The following is a 15,360-nucleotide window of genomic DNA, read 5'->3' as shown; positions in this document are numbered from 1 at the left end:
CACCCAAGTCAGTGATCTATTAATGCTACTCAATAGGTGTGTTTTGATCGACTGTTTGTCAGTTCTGTTTGTTGCCGTGGAGACGATATAAAAACAAAAAAACGCTGTTCCAGTCCACATCGAACCAGCCGAACCCCGACCCTTCACCTCATGACCACGACAACCATCCAATGACACGACAGGAAATGACCATCAACACCTGTGCTGTGTGTTTGAGAGTCCAGACCTTCTGGTTTGGTTCTGATCCGGACCTCTGCTGTTGGAACGGTTCCCTTCAGCGTGAACGCAGACAGACGTTCACAGGGAGGAGAACCAAACAGCCACGGCAGGAATCTGAAGACGCATGTTTGGAAATGCATGCTGGGTAAACGAGGCGTAGTGAGCGTTCTGTGATTGTGAGGATGAGCCGTTTTTCTTCTTCCTGCTTTGATCCGGTTTGGAAGAAAGCGCCTCCAAAAGAGCAGCGGATGAAAGGGGGCGTGGCTTAGCACCTCCGTCCATGGGACAGTCCCAGTGTGACCAGCACAAGCCGCCCTGCTAACAGTCCAGCCTCTGCTCTGATTGGCTGACCTGACTTCAATCAGGACGCTTCAGATTTTAAGCACATTGCTAGCATGTTGTCAGTTGGTGGCTAGCAACCGCTGAGCACAGTTCTAGCATAGCCATGACGTGTGGCTACAGATAGCACAAGGCTAACCCGAGCTACATTTACCACCAGGTCAGTTATTCCAACTCCAAAGAGGACTGATTAGCAGTTAGCACAACGAAGGAGAGGTTAGCAGGATACTAACGCGAAGAGAACAGTGTGTTATCATGGACTGCGTTGACTGTATATGAACCCCCCCTTCCCTCTTCCCCGTGTTTTTTCTGTAGTTCTAAACTGACCAATCAGATACCTCAATGACAGTGGGCCGAGCCTGCTGGCCCCGAAAATTCAAAATGTTTGATACATTTCTTCTAGCTCACTTTCAAGTGGCGGGGGTGTGGCCTTCTAGCAAGTTTACTCCTGATTGGTAAAAGTGGTTACCATAGAAACGATGACTCAGAGCGACATGGCGGCTGTCTCACGAAAAAAAGGCGACTGAATTGGTTTGGTTGGATCTCAAAGTGAACCATTTTCTATGGGGCGGGGGTGTCACACTCAGTCCAGTTCTCATATACAGTCAATGTTTAAACGCATCGTCAATATTTACCAGCTGGAGCGTTGAGGTTTGGCTAGCTCAGCTTTGATTAGCCGCTAGCTGCTGTGAACGGCACCAAAGGACCCACATGGAGTCGATGTTTCTGATGTGAACGCTCTTCGTCTTAATACACATCATGCAGTATTTATTAACTCAGTGCTAGCTAGTTAGCCTAGATAGCACTAGCTAGGCTAACCTGGCTAGCATAGCACAGGACTAACGCGATCATTCTTTCATTTTGCTGTTTGCACATGGACCGATGTTCTACAGTGTCAGACTCCGTCAGTTGTGTTGTTTTCTGCTCCAGTTCTCCTGGAAACAGGAAACGCCTGAATTACCTAAAAACTGCTCGGGGTCAAACCGACAAACTGACCCGGATTCAGGGAGTTTGGAGGGCGGCTGCTGCTTTATCCAGAACACGGTTGTCACGGTTACCGAGAACCCAACAATCCCGAACGTCGTATTGTCTTGAGATGCTGTCCGCACACCGGTCACATCTGCTCGTGAGTGACTCCAGAACACGCTCAGCTGGTGGTCATGGCTAAAGGGGGCGTGGCTTAAGAGGGTTCGATGAGTGCGATCTAAAGCCATACACACTGTGTTTGTGCGTATGTTCTAACCGTGCGTGTGTTATTGTGCGCGTGTGTGACATTGCAAGGATTTGCACTCCAGCTCCGCAGTACATCCACCCGCACGCACGCACGCACGCACGTGCACTGCACTGCCATTCAAATAGTGGGTCAGATTCCTGTTCATGTAGCTTCACCAACCAAACTGTATTTTTGTTTTCTTTAAAGGAACAAGGATGTTGTAAAGTATTTTTGTACAAATTTAATACTTTGGTAGCATGAGGTTCCTGGTGTTTGTCCCGTCCACCGATCCCCTCCACCCCCACCCCGTCTTTTTTTATGGACTACTGAGCAACAATAAAGCGAGATGGGAGGACGTGACTCCACGTGTGGTCTAACGTTAGCACATGCATTCAGACGTGTCTGTTTGGGTTTCCTGTCATGTATATAATGTTTCACATTAAACTCAACAAAAGTTTTACATTTGTAAACAGAATCTCTGTGAGTCCAAATCTTCTTCAGGAAATTCTCCGTTTGTGTTGCAATCATCCAGGATGCAGAACACCTGATTAGGTGTGGTTCTTCAACCGGCCCGGAGCGGATGGTAAAACTGAGGTTCACCGAACGGGTATAGAAGCTAAAACTAAGGCAAAATATATTTAAACAGTCGATTGATTCAATGTATCCATTTGCCGAACCTGCTTCTGCAACTACAAGTTGCTGGAGCCTATCCAGCTACTAAAAGGTGCATAGGTGAGGTTTACTTTGTGATTCTCGAGTCACAAAAACATCCTCAAGTTTAAAACTTTCCTTCTTTGTCATTAAAGATAATTCAAAACTGCTGTTTATTACACTACAACAACAATAGCTGTTATTGGTAATCAGTCATTAGATAATCCAGCAACCAAAACAACAACAAACGTATCCAGTGAACAGATGGTGGGCAGAAAACTGAAGTTATTTTAGGACAAACTAAGGTTTGGACATTAAGCTGAATCAGGATGATGTAAACATCTCAGCGTGATGCTGGGATGTGTGAAGGACTTGTTACAAAAAAGGTCTCAGAAAAACAGCCTGAAATGCTGAAGTTAGAGCAGGGTCGACAAACTGAATCGGACAGGGGGCCAAAACACACCTGAGGTCACGGCCGAACAGCATAAACACTTATTGAACACTCTGGAATTCCATTCTTAAAACTTTAAAACCATAACTTTTTAACATAATTATGAACTACATGTATAGCATTACCTGCAATAATACTAGTGTGAATTCTGTAAGCTGAATTTGGCTGCTGAAGATACTAGTGCTGATAGCTGAAGATGCTGAAATTGATAGCTAAAAACACTGAAGCTGATAGCCAGCTAAAATATTTACTAAATGCCAAATTGGCAAAAAAAAAAAAAAAAGCAAACAAAAAAAACATAGGTTAGCCAAAACAGCTAGCATGTTGCTGAAAAAATAGCTAAATTTCAAAATATCCTAAAAAACGGAAAAAAGCCTAAATTAGCCAAACCCGATGTAAAAAATAAAAGTAAATATTACCCTAATTCCAAAACAGCCAATAAAATCTGAGTAAATGCCAAAATAGTCCAAAAAGCTGCAGAATGACAATTTTTAAAACTTTAAAACTGTAACTTTTTAACATAATTATGAATAATGAAATGGCAGGAATATTATTCCAGAATAAATCAACTTAAACGTTAAATAATTTTTAATATTTTACTCTCCATAAAAATATATTTTGTCAAAATGATACAAGTTAGAAATGAGCTCAAGATAACATCGGGTCATTAATAACAATAAAATCAAATGATCTGGAGGGCCGGATCCGGCCCCCGGGCCTTGACTTTGACACGTGAGTTAGAGTATCTGTAGTATTACTTCAATATATGTTCTCTTTTTCCAATAGATTCTTTAAACAAACGCGTTCTAACGCGGACTTTAAGTTGCGGTGAGAATATTAAGGAGCTGAAAGGCAAAGAAAAAGTTAAAAACTCCTTTCCAGCTTTTGGCGCCAATGTACCAGTAGGCAGTTCACCATCCGCCAAAAGCACCACAGAAGAAGAAAGAGGACATGCGCACTTGTCTGCCGCTGCTCGTGGGGTTTGTGTTCGATTAGTCGATCCTGGCTGTTGTTAGCTGTTCACATTAGCCCGTGCGGTGGTTTTTGCGGGTTTTTTCCGCCTGTTTCACACGCAAGTGTCCCCGTCAGCTGGATAAACGCAGACGGAGCTCCGGACGAACATGTCCACCGCACTGGAGAGCTACATCAACCGTATCCTTCCGCTGCTGCTGCTAGCGGCTAACAGGCTAGCTGCCCGTTCAAATGAATGGAGGGCTAACAGCTAGCTTAGCGCGAGTTTGTTATTATTTCATTAAATAACAGTGGAGAGTAATTACATTTAATTTAGAAGGTTTTACGTCATCCCTCTTTAGATTTTAAGTGTTTTTATCTGTGCTGTTGCTTCGTTTTAATACAAAACTCATAATAACGTCTTTTAAAGTAACCAGGTTAGTTTTCTGCTATTTTCTTGAATAATTTTCATTCATGATCGATCATCAGAGAATCAGGTTTGTCAGAAAACGTAAACAATCAATCATGAAGAGAAAAAGTTCCTGTTCGCTGGTTGTTCTTGAGTACAAGATAATGTGAATCAGATTTGTGAAACCAAAACTTTATTTAAAAACGTCGTGAACACTTTATCGGGAATTCTGCTTCTAAAGAGCCGCTCTTTTCACTAGAGTTCAACTTCTCACTTGTCTTCTCTTTATATGTGATCCTAACAGATTCATGCTAACACCAACATCCCATAATTATATTCATCTTTGAATCATCTGCAGAGAAGTTTGTTTTGCTGAAAACAACAAAAGAATTTAACAACAAAGAAGAAAATGTTTCTGTTTTCAGTCGGCTGCAGTGGATGCAGTTTATTTTCAGTTGTGAAGGTTTTGTTGGTTATTGACGTCAGCAGAAGCTGAATCTGTGATGACTGATTTTCTGTACAGTCTTGTTTTTAACCAATCAGAAGACACGTGGCTTAAGATGGGCGGGGCATAGGTTTGCTTTCTGAACGGAGGTAAAAACAGTCACCTGGACCTGATTTATCTTAAAAAGTTTCCCTAAACTTTCCCGATGATGTTTTTTTTAACAAATAGTTCACTCTGATGAAAAGCTGTTTTTCCCCTTAGAGCTGAGTTATAATGATTATTCTGTCTAGAAGTTCCTGGTTTCCTTGACCTTTACTGACTCAGGTTCGGTGGCCATCGTCACTTCAGACGGCAGGATGATCGTGGTGAGTTCAGGTGGTCCTGCTGTGTTCAGGAGATCCGTCCTCACGGTTGTTCTGACAGCATCACACTGATCGACCGTCAGGATGGCTGAAGGTTTGTCCTCGTCTGTTTCCTCAGGGAACTCTGAAAGGCTTCGACCAGACCATCAACCTCATCCTGGACGAGAGCCACGAGCGCGTCTTCAGCTCCAGTCAGGGCGTGGAGCAGGTGGTGCTGGGACTCTACATCGTCAGAGGAGACAACGTGTGAGTCTGAGACGGCCGATAAACCCGCGTACAAAACAGGAAACGGTCAGTTTGTAAAGTCTGTGAACAGAGGAGCTCAAGTTTCATCTGTGGACATCTGGAATGAAAGGATTTAACAGAGGAGCAGTTCCTGAAGAAAACCTCAGGAAACAAAATGATTGTTCAAATAAACTGATGAAAAAGAATTTAAATCTGCTTAGCAAGAAAAACCCGCTAAAGGAAACATTGATCAATATTTTATTTTTATTTATTTAAAAGGGACAGAAAAGAAAACATTTCAAATGTAACTGATGCCATGTCCACCTGCCGTCTGGCTAACAGCTCACCTGCAGACCAGGTTCCAGGTATTTATGGAATTCTTTATGTATAAAATGACCTGATAGAAGAATGGAGTAAAGGTCAAAGAAACAAGACTCCATTCAAATGTAGTTATTTAGCAGAAACTTTTACTGATTGAAGAACTCCTGGATGTTGAAGTAACCGAAGTGTTAGACCGACATGAAGATGACAAAACATTACTGACAAACTAGTAAAACTACTTAAATAAATGATCAATCCTGAAGGACATGAAAAAACAGAGACGACTAAAACCTTAAAGCGTCTGGGCGGGGTTACAAGCTCCGCCCCTTTCTGATGCAGACCAATAGATCCATGAGCATCTTTGTTTTCCTGCTCTGAGCTGGAATCTGGATCAGAACTGGATAGAAACGATGTTACTCGTAGCTTTTGTTAGAGCGCTAATGTGTATACAGATGGCCCCGCCCACAATCAGAGGTGAGTCTCTGATGGACTCCTGCAGGAACTATGTCCTAGAAAACCAGACAGTTCTTTCGATTTGAACTAAAACTGGTGTCTTCACGATGAAAACACACAGATCTATCAGATGATCGGAGCGGCAGGCTGCGGTCCGTCATGGGGGGCGGGGCTAGAGGTTTTCAGACGGACGTCGTTCTTATTCTGCTTTTCCCGCCTCAGCGCCGTGATCGGTGAGATCGACGAAGAGACCGACTCCACGCTGGATTTAGGAAACATCCGAGCCGAGCCGCTCAACTCCGTCGTTCACTGAGGCCGCCGTCTCCACGGCAACAGCTCCAGAGGGGAGGGGCTTGCTGGTGTGCAGCGGATCAGCTGGAGCTGCAGAGATGAAGATGTGAGAGTCTTCCTCCTCCACAGACTGTTCTGATGTTTGTATTTTTATAAAGGAAGAAGCAGCTGGACGGAGAGTCTGTTTCACCTCCTACTGTTGTTTCTACAAAGAAGAGTTAATAAAGTTTTTTGATTTGATTCTAGTTTTGTTTTAACGTTTGTAAGAAAGTTCTGATGTTCTAAAGTCTTTCAGTGAAGAACAAATAAATGTGTGAAAACGCCGTCTGGAACTTTTTCTTACAGCTGCAGTTCTGGATCTGTGAGGATTCAAGGAAACTTTAGATCGATCGTAGCGAAAAAATGATGAAAACGTTAGCATAGCAGTTAAGCTAGTCTTAGCCAGGGTGCTATAGCTCATAATTAGCTCGTTTAGCGACGTTCTAGCATGAAAACGTTGTGAGCGTTTGGAGGCAAACAGCCAAAGAAATGATCCTCTTGGTCCTTATAGCAGCTGTTTCATCGTCCACCTACTGGTGTCTGTGTGGTACTGCAGTCGGGTCATGCCTCTTATTTAAACATGAACAGTAGGAGGCGGAGTTCGGTGCTTGGCTCCACCCCTTCAGTTTTTTAAGAGTCACTTGGACTCTGGACATTAACTCGACTAAAGAAACTTGTTTACGGTTTCGAGTTATAAGAAAAACAATCATCTGGTCCATCCTCCCTTCCAGTAGGGGGCGATGATGCACTTTTAAGTTGTTTTTAGCAGCCAAGAATAAAACGACATAAGAAGAACTTAACAAAAGAAAGTCCGGGAGGAGTTCTGGATGGCTGGATCCGGTCTAACTTGAGTCCTGGAACCACTTTGTGGTTCTGGCTGCAGAAAACCTTCCCATCTTCACAGTCGTGCGTCACCGCGGTAGCAGAACCTCCGTCACCAACGAGCGGTTCTGTTGGGTCCGGGTTCCCACAGTCAAAGCCTTCTGCAGCTGCTGGATCTGATCCGGAGTCGGAGCCGGATCCTCGTAGTGGAGCCGGATCCAGGGACTCCCTGAAAGCACACCTGCCTGTCAGACTCCTGTCCTCGCCGCCGTCGTTATGGTGATCATGGCGGTCTCACCTGTTTGGACGGTCTCATCCAGCGACACAAGTAGCTCCGCCCCCACGCTGTGATTGACCGGATCTCCAGCCTTGGATCGACCGGCGCCTAATTTATGGAGAACCTGAGCGATGAGCATCCCGTCGATGTCACAGACGACGCCTGCAGAGGAAGGGGAGGAGCTTATTCCACGGTAAATCCTGTAGAAATACTCGACTCGAATGAACTGATAAAGTTTTATTTCAAAAAGAACAAACAAACGTGATTCCTTCCAGTTTCTCACCGTCTGCTGGAGCCTTCAGCTCCATCTGATGCTCCGATTTCCTGAAGACCTTAAAGTAATCGGTGTGGGCGGAGCAAAGCTCCCGGGCTGTCTCTTTGGCCACGCCCTGAGCCTCCATCATGGCCTGGAACTTTGAGAGAGCGGCTCCACCAATCACAGCGTCAGAGATTTTCTTCCTGCCCTGTGATAGGTCGGTGGCTAAGCCGGTCATCGTCAGCAGCAGACCACCTGGAGAACAAACGACCACGTCAGCCGCTCGCCGCTCCGCACTGACCTCAGGTGTAGGCGTTCGCAGGAGGAAACGCCCAAACTAAACCCACAAACCTTTATCCCACGGTCTGAGTAACAGGAAGTATTCCTGGAAATGTAGAGACATTTTCATTTAACCCGCTAAGACTGAAAGAATTTATGACTGGAGAATCCTGAGGACGAATTTAAAGAAGGTTCTGCTGGAATTTAATAGACTTTTGATCAAAATTTAAAGGGTCTATGTCATGAAAAATCGACTTTTTGAGCTTTTGACAGTATAATAATGTTCATCTCTCACTTTAAAGAACCTCAAAGTGATATTTCGATCCATTCATGTGTCTCTGAGCACCAGCCCCTCCCAATACACGTCCTCACATTGTGACATCACAAAGTGGGGATCTGCCCCTTCCAGGAAGAGTCTGCGCTTCCAGCTCCACCCCCAGGCTAACGTACACTTTTACCGCAGAGCTAGCAGACATCGGCTAAGCGCTTTCATTTGATATCCACAATCTGCTCTTCCATCTTTACAAACTTCCAGCTCTAGGAGGATGCCATGAAATGGGCGGCACCCTCAAGGAGCTGAAGGCGGAGCCTCAGAGTTCGAGGCATTTTATTTCCAAAAAAAACTAATATTTAATAAAAACTAAGTTCTTTAGTGTGTCAAAGGTCAGATATGATCAAACTAAATTGATTTAATTTACTCTGAAAAGCTTAAGAAAAAAGGATTGTGGTCCTTTCATCTTTACATGTGACTTAACAGCAGATTTCTCCTCTAGTGGTCATTAGAGGAACTGCAGCATCTGTTTCCGTCATCTTTGCCCCCAAATTTCTTCACCAATCAGTCTAACGACAGTTTTTCATGCTGTCCAAACCTATAATCCAAACTATGGTACTCTGGAAATTTCCCAGAAATCCCAGCAGGAAAGCTGTTATCAGTGCTCACTGGACTGGTGAATATAGGCCACAATGCATTGCAGAATATGTCACTTAAAATACGTATTTGATAAATCATCCAGTGTTTCCATCATCATTGGATTCATAAACAGTCTGAGTCAAAAGTTCATATTTATGAGGTTTTTACTTTGGATGTTGTCATATTCACTTTTAAAAACTCAACACATTGTTGTTGGCGTGTGTCTGAAATGTGTTAAAACCAGAGACGGGATAGTCCGGAGATATTTTCCCTAGAGATCAGGTAGTTGTGAGGTCATTCGGACCTCGGTTCGTCAAAACGCTGTGACGGCAGCTGGTGCCTGCAGAGGGCGCCCTTCACAAATCTGACCCATTCTTCAGTGTTTTTGTGGCTCCAGAAGGAGTTTAACCTTTAACAGTTTCGTCTGTGAACATCGTTTATCTTCTCTAAGCAAACATAAATACAGGAAGTGTTCAAGATGTTCGTTTGGGATCCAAGTTTCATATCAGAAGAAGCTGCTGCAGAAAAACTCTTTCTTCCAGCAGTTCCTCAGTATTTGGAGTTTTAGAGACTTTGCTGATGCAGCTTTAAAATGATTGAATTTAGTTCTAAGGAAGATTTATTCTCCATGATGAGGAAGAACAAGGATCTCCTTCAGAACGTGAAGCTCTCTGTTTGACCCAAGAGGGCGCTGTGGAGTCATCTCCAAACGACCCTGAGATTACCGAGCGTGGCGGTCAGCTCCATCAGGTCGTCGGGTCCGCCCCCCTTCAGCGTCTCCAGAGATTCCATCACTTCCAGACTGTTGCCCACACGCCGGCCAATCACGGCGTCCATACGGCTGAGGACGGCCCCCGTCCGGACGCCCAGCTCGTTCCCCGCGCTCATCTGAAAGCATCGACATCCGATGAAAGGTTCTGGTGAGCCGGCGATCGGCCGGGTTCTGACTGACCAGCATGTCGGCGAGCTCCCGAGCCCCCCGCTGGTCTTTGTAGAGAGCGGCCCGTCCAAACTTCACGTCCAGAACCAGAGCTGACAGAGACTCCGCCCCTTTCTTTGAGATGATGGACCCTGCAGGACAAAGCTCACGTTCAGATGAAGACCCGGCCTCCTGCCAGAACCGGTTCTTCCAGCTCGGTACCAGTAATCAAAGGCAGGCTGTCCACGGTGCTGGTGGCGTCTCGCAGAGCATACAGGACCCGATCTGCCGGAACCAGCCGTTCAGTCTGACCCACGATGCAGCAGCCCACCGAGCCCAGAATGTCCTTGATCTGCAGGCGGAGCAGAACTTTGTCAGGTTCTTAGTCAACAGAACCAGCAGTTCATCGGATCTGCACCTGTTCTGACGACTGCTGGATCCGGAACCCTGGAATGGATTCCAGCTTGTCTAAAGTTCCTCCTGTGTGGGCTAGGCCCCGCCCACTGATCATCGGCACCTGAGAGAAACAGGAAAGAGCTCCTGATCAGAGGAAGTCTAACCTGACGGAGTTCAGAATACAGGAAGAGCACAAAAGTGTTTGGACTTTCTGAAGCTTCATGAAGCGTTTGTGTTTCTGAAGCTTCATGAAGCGTTTATGTTTCTGAAGCTTCATGAAGCATTTATGTTTCTGAAGCTTCATAAAGAATTTATGTCTCTGAAGCTTCGTGAAACATTTGGGTTTCTGGAGCTTCATGAAGCGTTTATGTTTCTGAAGCTTCATGAAGCGTTTATGTTTCTGAAGCTTCATGAAGCGTTTATGTTTCTGAAGCTTCATCAAGTTTTTGTGATTCTAAAGCTTCGTTAAACATTTGGGTTTCTGAAGCTTCATGAAGCATTTATGTTTCTGAAGCTTCATAAAGAATTTATGTCTCTGAAGCTTCATGAAGCGTTTATGTTTCTGAAGCTTCATGAAGCGTTTGTGTTTCTGAACCTTCATGAAGTTTTCGTGTTTCTGAAGCTTCATGAAGCGTTTGTGTTTCTGAAGCTTCATGAAGCGTTTATGTTTCTGAAGCTTCATGAAGTTTTTGTGATTCTGAAGCTTCGTGAAACATTTGGGTTTCTGAAGCTTCATGAAACGTTTCTGAAGCTTCATGAAAAATTTGTGTTTTTGAAGCTTCATGAAGCGTTGCAGTAATGTACTGCATAACCTGGTCATGTGACTTGTGTGTCGGACTCTCGGCTCACCTTGCAGCCGCAGGCGGCGAGCGCCGGCGCCAGAACCAGACTGACTTTGTCCCCCACCCCTCCGGTGGAGTGTTTGTCCACCATCAGCCCCCTCCACTCCTCTGGCCACGACATCACTTCCCCCGATGACATCATCTCTCTGGTGAAGGTGGTGGTTTCGGCGCTGACCATCCCCCGCTGCCAGATGGCCATCAGCATGGCTCCTGAAAGGGAAGCTGGTAGTGGTGACCGCAGCTCGCCGTTAGCGTGCGGCGTGGAGCGCCCCCTACCTGTCTGACAGTCCTGAATGGTTTTCTCTGCCACCGCCCTGACGAAGACTCGGATCTCTTCATCCGTCAGCTGACCGCCGTCTCTCTTCTTCCTGATCAGGTCGGGGATGGAGGTCATCCTGGGAGGAGCTCTGGGGGGCGGGGCTCTTTCAGATCTCTTCTCAGAGACACTAAATCAGGACTAGCCAATCCTGGTCCTCAGATCCGCCGTCCTGATGGTTTCCAGCTCTCCCTTCACTGTTGTAACAAACAGGCAGTTTGGATCCACAATCGTGTTTGATTATCGATAAGAGCAGGAAGAGGGCGGAGTCAAACCGGTAAAGGTCAGAACAGCACAAACAAGACTTCACACTTAAATACAGGGGAGGGGATTGCTGGGGAGCAGCTGATGGAAGGTCGAAGGTTAAGGAGCAGTGGCTGATGGGAGATGTAATGTCAGGAGAAGAGGCCAAAACGCTGGAGATGGCTCCCTCTGGTGGTCGGTGGAGGGAACAGGAGCCTAACTCATGACACCTGCAAATTTACTGACTCTGATATCTGTTGAAGTGAACTCACCTGATTCAGGTAATCAGCAGCTTAAATGTAGGGAGATCTGGATCTGAGGACCAGAACTTTTTCTTTTGAAAAATCTTTAATTTTTTTCCAGGAAAATCAATGTTTTACTTGAAAATGTTTTAGCTGTAAATTAATTCTTTTTTTTCCCGAAATGTAATTTTTTTTGTCAAATCAGCAAAAATCTAGATTTCATTCCAGTTTAAAGACTTTAAAATAACCTAAAAAACGTTTCCTGGTTTTCTGGAGTGGTTGGGATTGTTCTGGTGGTTCTGTTGTTCCGTCCATCTCCTGCTCATCCAGAGGCGAGTTGTGGGGCAGCAGAGACGTCCAGACCTCCAGATCTCCTCCAGGAGCCCAGAGGAGCTCCCACGTGAGCCGGAACCAAAGTCCAAAGAACTTCCCTGCAGGAGTCCAACACGACCCAAACTCCTGCTGTCAGTCGAGCTTCAGACCTGAAACTCAGAGACTTTCCGTGTGGTTCCTCAAAGGAGCATCATCTCCTCTCCTGGTGGTTCTGGCGTCTCAGCGTTTATCTCAGAGCGAGCCACAGGAGGGCGGAGCTTCTCCCATTTCCTGTCCTCATGCGTTTATGCCACATTATGGGATGTCTCATTGCCCCCTGCCCGGCTGTGCTCAGCTGCTGCAGAGAGGAGCTTCATCTGCTGAATCATCAGTGGTCCAGACGTCCAGCTGAGCCTCAGCGTTTCTCTGAACCGTCTCCTGATGTGTGGAAGCGTCAGGGACAAGAATCTGGATGTGTTTGTTTCATCTCCTCAGAAATCACTCAGACGTATGTTTGCTGTAACTCTGACTGACCATGTGACGTCTGGAGGCCCCGCCCCCTGCTGGTCTGGCCTCGCTCTCCGCGGTGCTGAATGTGTGACGAGAGGTCAGACAGCAGGACTTTAACCTCCACAGCAAACAGTTCTCCCCCTTTGCCCCTCATGAGACTCCGCCCCCCGGGGGCGACAGCATGAATCCAGAGGGTCTCTGGGACGTTTCTATCAGTCATTTTCCCGAATGTCAACAACGCGTCCACAGACAGCCAATCAGATTCTAGAGTTCAGCTGTCCATGTGTGGCAGAGTTTTGAAGACACGTTAAGAGTGAAATCTGACACGTGTTCTCCAGAACCCCGGGCCAGTACCAGTACCAGTACCAGTACCAGTACCAGTACCGGTAACTTTGATTTTTTAGTTTATGTTCTGATTCTGAAGAAAGTTTTATTTTGGAAAACAACCAGATTCTTTACACCACATCTGTCTGTAACTCGACGCATGTCAAGTCCTATATAGAGAACTGGACAGAGTGACTCCGCCCCTCTGATGATCCAAACAGGAAGTACCCACAAGATCCCATCGACTTCTATAGAGAAATAAAGTCAGAGGTCTGTGAGATGTCTGCGTTTGACCCCTCCCCCTAGAGGAGGGGTGACCTGCAGACACAGCTGCGCTCTGGAACCATTTGCTGGTTTAACCCTCAATCCAACCCCTTCACGGGGTTTTGAGGTTTTGAGTACCATCTTCAGAGTCTTTGGTCTGACTCGGCCGGGATTTGAGCTCACAACCTTCCAGTCTCAGGACAGACACTCTACCACAGGACCACTGAGCTGGTGCAGCTGTTACTCAGTCATTCTGTTGGTCAGAATAAACATTCTGTTTCTGAGACATTTTTATTAACATCTTGATTATCCTCTTTTCATTACTGTTTTTCAAGTTATAAACTGACCAATCCGAGGCCTTAATTGAAAGTAGGCGGAGCCTGTTGGCCCCTACGTCTAACGTTCAAAACGTTTGACAGGTGAATGGTGAGAGTGGTTGCCATAGAAACATCTGGTTCCAACATGCCGGCGTCCGAATACTGTGAAAATTGACTTCATTCTGTCGGAGCCAGAAGTAAATCGTTTCCATGGATGATGTCAGTCAGTCCAGTTCTCTTATACAGTCGATGGTCACACCTTTAAAGGCAGCTGAAGTCGGCGTCTGGTTTGTAGCCTCCACTCAGCTGGTCGTTTTAACGAGTCTAGAGTTCAGAGGAAGTTTAAAACTGCTGCAAATATTTGACAGAAAAGGAAGAATCCATAAAAAGTTGCTGAAGTGTATAAAAAAAAACATTCAAAATGTTCCAACAGCAAAGCTGAAACTTTGAGGTTGATGGTTAAGTTTGATATGTTTGGAATAATCTCAAAGGTTTGTCATGTCTCTGCAGAAAGATTTATGTTTTAAATTTAAAAGTACATTTTTCTTCAAAGAAAAACGATTCTCTCCTTGTTGATTAGAGAAGTTTGGAGTCTTTACCCCCAGGGGGCGCTGAAGAGCAGCTTCAGTGTCTTGTTGATATAATCCGTTTAATTCAAATTATTTTTGGATCTATAAAATAAACATTTGAGGAAGAGGTGCAGATAAAATTGACCAATCAGAAGGCCTTAAACACCTCTGATGTTCTCAGAGGCTCCGCCTCCCTGTCAGGATAGTTTGATGCCTGCAGGATCTGCTTTATCCAGGTTCTGGATCTGGTTCTGGATCTGGTTCTTCCACATCATCTCACAGGTTTGAGGTTTTGGTTCAGGATGAAGCTGAAGGAGGATTTTCTTCTTCTGGGATTCTGGAGGCGACTGAAGAACCCGACTTTCTCTACAGAACCTTCTAATTCAGTCCAGACCCGAACATGGTTCTGACCCGCGAACGACCCCAGAGGAAGTGATTGACCCTGCAGCAGCGACCCGCTTCATTCCTGGAAAAGTTACTGTTCAACAAGAAGTCAGACTTTACCCGTTCAGCTGGGAGGACCCGGCGTCAGCGTCCCTCCTGGTGCGGTTTGAGTCCCGCTGACCCGTGGCTTCATTATAACGCCGGCAGCCGGCCAATCAGAGAGCAGGAAGGAGCCAATCAGAGTGTAGCTGCGGTTCAACCTCTCGGTCAAGTTCTGGTTCTCCATATCTGACCGAGAGAGTTTCATCAACTCACTAAACACAGTCTGTCAGGGGGCGGGGCCACTGCTGGTTGGTGGATGAACACAAACATGACGGACACACGTGTTTGGGTTCATCCTGTAGTATTTGGTTCTGTTTCTGTTCATCAGTTAAAGAACCAGAACTCCGGGTTTGGGGCGTCTTCATGGTTCCCAGACTAACCCGTTCTCCCTGTGGGAGGAGCCAAGCATTATAATGGGCCGATCTCATGGAGCTCGTGATAGGTGGATTCATGTTGTGTGTTTGTGTGTGTTTGTGTGTATCAGTTGGACTCATCTCTGAGCAGAAGAACTTTCTCTTCAGATTCACTTTCCTTCTGAAGGTTTGGAGCTCTGAGACAGCTTCTCTCACTGTTCTTGAGGCTGATGATGAAGGCCAGGCCAAGCCAGGCCAAACCAGACCAGACCAGGTTATGTCAGACCAGACCAGGTCATACCAGGCCAGACATGGCCACACGAAGCCAGATTAGACCAGTCCAGACCAGAGGAT

The 15,360-nt window shown here is 45.8% G+C and overlaps 3 protein-coding genes across 5 annotated transcripts in view; 2 read left to right on the top strand and 1 right to left on the bottom strand.

The window, feature by feature from the left end:
• The window catches only part of grip1 (glutamate receptor interacting protein 1), a gene marked incomplete in the record, with an annotated part of 44,818 nt that extends 42,577 nt beyond the window's left edge, over positions 1 to 2,241 (top strand). For both annotated transcript variants that reach the window (XM_024287344.2, XM_024287338.2), the window contains 1 exon segment: positions 1 to 2,241.
• A 1,546-nt stretch (positions 2,242 to 3,787) lies between these two features.
• lsm8 (LSM8 homolog, U6 small nuclear RNA associated) lies at positions 3,788 to 6,653 on the top strand. Its single transcript, XM_024287313.2, has 4 exons — positions 3,788 to 4,025; positions 5,003 to 5,043; positions 5,159 to 5,286; positions 6,262 to 6,653. Exons 1-4 carry the CDS (start codon positions 3,995 to 3,997, stop codon positions 6,350 to 6,352), a joined length of 291 nt encoding a protein of 96 aa, XP_024143081.1. The 5' UTR covers positions 3,788 to 3,994; the 3' UTR covers positions 6,353 to 6,653.
• LOC112155577 (thymidine phosphorylase) lies at positions 5,508 to 14,810 on the bottom strand. Of its 2 annotated transcripts, XM_024287291.2 has the most exons (10): positions 14,672 to 14,810; positions 11,347 to 11,583; positions 11,078 to 11,280; positions 10,251 to 10,349; positions 10,055 to 10,184; positions 9,866 to 9,984; positions 9,639 to 9,801; positions 7,752 to 7,979; positions 7,490 to 7,630; positions 5,508 to 7,420 (listed from the first exon to the last, which is right to left on the bottom strand). In XM_024287291.2, the coding sequence occupies exons 2-10, from the start codon at positions 11,462 to 11,464 to the stop codon at positions 7,281 to 7,283; spliced, it is 1,341 nt and encodes a 446-aa protein (XP_024143059.1). In that variant the 5' UTR covers positions 11,465 to 11,583; positions 14,672 to 14,810; the 3' UTR covers positions 5,508 to 7,280. The 2 variants fall into 2 exon arrangements, with proteins under 2 accessions (XP_024143059.1, XP_036066253.1); XM_036210360.1 differs by lacking the exon at positions 14,672 to 14,810 and having other exon boundaries at positions 11,347 to 14,658.
• Between the last annotated feature and the right edge of the window lie 550 nt (positions 14,811 to 15,360).

The sequence above is a fragment of the Oryzias melastigma genome, linkage group LG23, assembly GCF_002922805.2.
Source record: "Oryzias melastigma strain HK-1 linkage group LG23, ASM292280v2, whole genome shotgun sequence".
Lineage (NCBI taxonomy): Eukaryota > Metazoa > Chordata > Actinopteri > Beloniformes > Adrianichthyidae > Oryzias > Oryzias melastigma.
This window is presented reverse-complemented; position numbering and strand designations above follow the sequence as displayed.

What these genes read in the sequence shown, in the direction of transcription:
- lsm8 (XM_024287313.2), top strand. Translation starts at nt 3,995, where the DNA reads ATGTCCACCGCACTGGAGAGCTACATCAACC. An exon ending in ACTGGAGAGCTACATCAACC is followed by an intron (nt 4,026 to 5,002) that starts GTATCCTTCCGC and finishes TTACTGACTCAG; the next exon opens with GTTCGGTGGCCATCGTCACT. An exon ending in CAGACGGCAGGATGATCGTG is followed by an intron (nt 5,044 to 5,158) that starts GTGAGTTCAGGT and finishes CTGTTTCCTCAG; the next exon opens with GGAACTCTGAAAGGCTTCGA.
- LOC112155577 (XM_024287291.2), bottom strand. Translation starts at nt 11,464, where the DNA reads ATGACCTCCATCCCCGACCTGATCAGGAAGAAGAGAGACGGCGGTCAG. An exon ending in TCCAGCAGTCGTCAGAACAG is followed by an intron (nt 10,185 to 10,250) that starts GTGCAGATCCGA and finishes CTCCGCCTGCAG; the next exon opens with ATCAAGGACATTCTGGGCTC. An exon ending in GCTGAAGGCTCCAGCAGACG is followed by an intron (nt 7,631 to 7,751) that starts GTGAGAAACTGG and finishes CTTCCTCTGCAG; the next exon opens with GCGTCGTCTGTGACATCGAC.